At 38.6% G+C, this 5,253-nt stretch overlaps 1 protein-coding gene across 3 annotated transcripts in view; it reads left to right on the forward strand.

Annotated features, from left to right (window-relative positions):
- The window catches only part of PTPRE (protein tyrosine phosphatase, receptor type E), a 235,412-nt gene that overhangs the window by 208,622 nt on the left and 21,537 nt on the right, over positions 1 to 5,253 (forward strand). For all 3 annotated transcript variants that reach the window (XM_019502996.1, XM_019502997.1, XM_019502998.1), the window contains 2 exons: positions 1,058 to 1,192; positions 3,558 to 3,683. In XM_019502996.1, coding sequence (XP_019358541.1) covers positions 1,058 to 1,192; positions 3,558 to 3,683 — 261 coding nt within the window. The remainder of the gene's footprint in view (positions 1 to 1,057; positions 1,193 to 3,557; positions 3,684 to 5,253) is intronic.

A 5,253-nucleotide genomic window follows, 5' to 3' on the forward strand; every position in this document is an offset into this window, starting at 1 on the left:
CCTATTTGCTGTTGATCTCCCCTGATGAGTTTGTAGGCAGCCACCAGGTCTCCCCTCAGCCTCCTCTTGCTGAGGCTGAACAGGTTCAGGTCCCTCAGTCTCTCCTCATAGGGCCTGTCCTGCTGCCCTCTCACCAAGTGGGTGGCCCTCCTCTGAACCCTCTCCAGGCTGGCCACATCCCTTTTAAAGTGCAGCGCCCAGTGCTGGACGCAGTACTCCAATTGCGGCCTGACCAGTGTTGCATAGAGTGTCTCTGGACTGGCTTGAGATGCATCTTTGGATGCATGACAAGGTATGGCTGGCCTTGCTGGCTGCAGTCTGGCTTTCTTTGTCAAACATTAACTCTCACTGAAATAAAAGCAAAAAAGTGTTAAAGATGATGTTTTATGCTGGGAGTATATATGGGAGATTAGAGTCAAAATGAATTTTTATTCATTATTTATGTAACATAGCTGATAGTTACCCTCTAAAGTCACTATGAGTAGTATGTACAATAAAGTTAAACAGTAATTCTACCCAGAGATACTACCCACCTGTTAAGATGCTGCTTAACAGACATAACTGTGTCTGTAAATTATTTTATGCTGCTAAGAATATTTACTTGCTAAGGAAGAAAAGCCATTTCATTCCCAGTAAACTTCTGCCGTCATTCTTACAGTATGGTCTAAGTGATCTAAATTAAACCTATTTTGTCAAAGTTATGTATAATTGTCAGGAAAGATTTTAAGGCATTTAAAATTTTGTCATTCTATAATCATATTTAAAAGTGGATTTTAAGCTTTTCTGCTTTATATGGATCATGAAAAAATATCCAAAATGTCAGTTATTATCAATAATACATTGCATTTTTATAACTTTCATTTGATGTGCCTAAGGCACTTCATAAATGTTATTTGGATTTCTTATGCTAGAAATGACTGCCTATTTGTATAAGGCTACTTAGCGGTTATTTGGAAGCCCCTTTGAAAATCTGACAACTGTATAGGGTTACCTGAAAATAATAATAATAAAAACATACCACATGATATGATGGAACTATCCTTATTTTTCTTTGTAGGGATACCGCCAGAAGGATTATTTTATTGCAACCCAAGGACCACTTCCTCATACAGTGGAAGACTTCTGGAGAATGGTGTGGGAATGGAAATGTCACACGATTGTTATGCTTACAGAAGTTCAAGAAAGGGAGCAAGTATGATTCGCTACTGAAAAGTTTCTACTTTATAAAACAAATTTTTTTCCAGTTAGTATTTGTACAGTTCATTCAGGATTCAATAAGTATACAGCCAATATGGGGAAGTAATGCTGAAAGTGGATATCAATAAGTAGACATCAATATTCAAATTTAAGGCTGGACCCACACCACTGTCAAAACAGCAGCAAATGTTAGTGGAAACCCCTGTAGCAGACATACAGCTACCAGCAGATAGCTGTTCTAGATCAGGTGGAGGGCCAGTCCAGGTTTCCTTGAGCACAAATATAGTCCTATCCTTCCAGCAAATGGCCCCTGTTGGACCCATGTAGTCACTCCTCTTGGAAATGAGAGCCACAGCAGTTTCCCTACCTCTGGTGGGCAAGAGGAGCTGGGGAACTGTGATAGGCTTCCCGCAGCAATCCCCAGTTGGCCCTTTGCACTCTTCTTTTACCAGCAAGTAAAGTAACTCAAGAGATGCTGCAGCGGTGAGAAAAATTCTGGGCTCAAACCCTGGTGGATTGCTTGTTACTACTGCAGATAACATTCGTGGTTATCGTTTAATTTTTTTTTGTAAACCAGGATTCTTCGTTATAAATAAATAAAATAACATTATTAAGGTTTCACCAACTAGTGTTAAAAGTTAGGAAACCCAAGCGTTAAGACAGGCCAGAAAATGTTAATTTGGTCTCCTTGCGTATGTATGTTATAAAACTGCTTTTTATTGTATGACCACACACTATGTATTCAATAGGAGCTCTTCCTTATGTGGGTTGAAATTATTCAGGAAATGAAAAAAGACTGGGTAGTGAATGAGGCTGCTTGTAAACTCCCTGCTTTCGGGCTGGAAAAATTGAAACATCTGTAGAGAATAAAATAGATAGTGTATGAGGAGAAAAGTTGCTCTTGTAGATAAGGCAGGCAAATGCCACAGAGAAGAATTTGATTCTACCTGTGTCTTTGCCATTGTTGTCTTATGTGACAGTATTAATGTTATAGGAATGACGGCCCCAGAAAAGACTGAAGAAATGAATAATTATGTATTCAGTGTAGAGGTGGTCCGGGTGATCCATTGAAAGGTGCAATGCTGAGCTAGTCATTTAAACAGGAATTTTGGCAGTCGGCCACTAATTGTACTTTCTTTACTCTTTGGATGACCAACTGGAGGTACCTGAGACCTAATTTGCAAATGATGAGCACTTGCACTTATGGATGGAGCCACTAAGAAATGTAGATGCTCAGTACCTTTAGCAGTAAAGCCGTGTTGCATGGACAAATAAGCACTCTGTTTCAAACCAGGAAGCACTCCTATATTTTCCACTGATTCATGTTTATAGCCTTTGGCAAGTCTCTCTGTGCATGTCTACATAACACTACTTAAAGCAACTTTGGAATTAGAATTATATTGTACTAGTTCTGGGAGCCAAGAACTATCTCTGCATGGCACAGCACCGTGCTGTGTAGATGTGCCACCTCAGTTGAAGGTACCTCCATATGGTGCTGTAAGGATCTGGATACTCATAGTCTATCTTAGTTTCCCCATCTTCAAACTAGGGTGAATAATACTCAATTATCTGCCAGGGAGATGATCATTAATTGGGGCCTGAGCCAGGAGTAAGGAACACATACATACTATATATTGATGACTCCCCCAGAAAAGACTGAGGAAATTAATTATTAGATATTCAGTGCAGGTTATATCTGGTGATCTACTGAATAACAGGAATAAAAAAGAAATATCAAATAGGTCCCGTATTGCCTGGGTGCTAGCCATTTTGGGCACTGACCAATGCTAGGGTCCTGAGGTAAAAAAAAAAATACTTTGTGAGCATGTAATTAAAGACTGTATCATGCATATACCCTAGGACAGAATTAAGTCTGCATGGACAGCCTTATTACATGTAATGTGTTGCACAATATGAAATCTGACAACTACGCAGCTGTTTTCTGTTCTTTGTCCCAGGTTTGTCTGTTTTCAGGGTTTGTGTTGCTTTTTTAAATCCCTAGTTTTTAATTCTACTAGTGTTGTCATATGTTCTAGTACAGCTAATAGTAGTTTGTGTTTCTCTTCCTTGGTTGTGTTTCTAGTCTCAACCCCAACATATGTTAACACCTACATTCTGTATATTATCTTGTTTTTCAGCAGCCTGAAACATTGAATTAACATAATTCTATTCCCATAAATAGTGTCATTATGAAAAAAGCTGCTGTAAGCTAAAGACTGATTAACAATTTCACTGCAGAACTACTGTGTAACAAGTTTAACATGCTGTGTGTGACCACCTGCGTCACAGCTGCACAACAGCTTAGAAATGAGTGGAAGAGCTTTTCGTAGAACATTTACTATTCTGTTTCAACTCTATAGGAAAAATGTTTTCAGTACTGGCCATCGGAGGGCTCTGTTACTCATGGAGATATAAATATAGAAATAAAAAATGACTGTCTCATAGATGCCATAAGTATAAGGGACTTCATCATCACATACAATCAGGTACCGTTCTCTTTAAATTATGTATTTTTTCTATACTTTTAACCATTTATAAATACAAAGGTTTTATTCATTTGAATTTTTTAGCCCCTATCTAAGGTAAGCCAGTACAATACAGGCATACCTCGGAGATATTGCGGGTTCGGTTCCAGACCACCACAATAAAGCGAGTATCGCAATAAAGCGAGTCACACGAATGTTTTGGTTTCCCAGTGCATATAAAAGTTATGTTTACACTATACTGTAGTCTATTAAGTGTGCAATAGCATTATGTCTAAAAAAACAATGTACATACCTTAATTAAAAAATACTTTATTGCTAAAAAATGCTAACCATCATCTGAGCCTTCAGTGAGTTATAATCTTTTTGCTGGTGGAGGGTCTTGCCTCAATTTGTAAAAAACGCAATATCTGCAAAGCGCAATAAAGCGAAGCGCAATAAAATGAGGTATGCCTGTACTGATATTATTTCTTATAAGCCCTATGATATGTGGTATTTTGGTTATCTGGCCTTTAATTATGAGTTTATATAAACAGTTTATATTTAAGGATTTGAATGACTGGTTAAACGGAAGTTCTGGCCAATCCAGTATTCCCTCCCTCAGTGCAGTAGTTTTATTTTGTGTTAAACCATGTGGTTCTTTTTTGTTGTTCCTTTTTGTATTAAATTGGATTGCATTAAAGTGCTGAGGATTTGTTTATAAAGTCTGGTGGTGGTAAATTAAAAGCAGGAATCGGCATTCTTCACATCTCATGTTTTAGTCCCTTTCCATGCTTTGACTTTTAACTGTGATATTGTAAAAGCACAAGAAACAGTTCAGGTTGTGTGCACACAACAACATTTTTTGCTACCAGAACCAGGCCTGCCATTTGTGCCTACCAGCAGAGGTGAGACTGAGCAGTTCTGAATCCTGGGTGGTGGCTGTAGCTGTAGCCAAGCTGCCAGCAGTGGCTGGGCCAACAGCATGGCAGCTCCTATTTTTGTGACCCACCCAAGTCACTGCCTGGAGCTGGTCCCCTTATCACTTTCCCTCCTAATTGTGCTACTGGATACCAATGATTGCAACACTGTAATCTGAGAACATCATAGCAGCTATTGCATGGTACCTGGGAAGAAAATATGATACCTAAACTACAGATGCGGAGGAGAATCAGCTTTATTTGGGGCAGTATATTCAAGGATTTTCTACTGCACAGATAGGTCAGAGGTATGGAAGAAAAGAGACCAGCCCATTCACAAAAGCATACAAAACAGGAACTATACCAAGTGGCTCTTTCTTAAAACAACCCACATGGGCAAGTTTGAGAAACTGGTGTCAAAAGGAGATAGTATTTTAATGCTTTACTTTGAAGAAGAATTGATGCTGTGGTGATTTAAAAAAAAAAGCTGCTTTCTTAAAGCTGCCACTATTGTTGCCACCAGTAAGAGTAGTAAAGGGAAAGATTAAGAAAAATACCAAAACATTGTCAGACTAAACATTTACACCAGAGTAAAAAAAAAAAAAAAGGCAAGCCCTAGTTCACGTGTTTACCTGATTTCTGACCTCTCTGTTTTTGCTTGTTCTGTTTATCTG

The sequence above is a fragment of the Gavialis gangeticus genome, unplaced genomic scaffold (assembly GCF_001723915.1).
Source record: "Gavialis gangeticus isolate Ggan-Ray unplaced genomic scaffold, GavGan_comp1, whole genome shotgun sequence".
In the NCBI taxonomy this organism is placed as follows: Eukaryota; Metazoa; Chordata; order Crocodylia; family Gavialidae; genus Gavialis; species Gavialis gangeticus.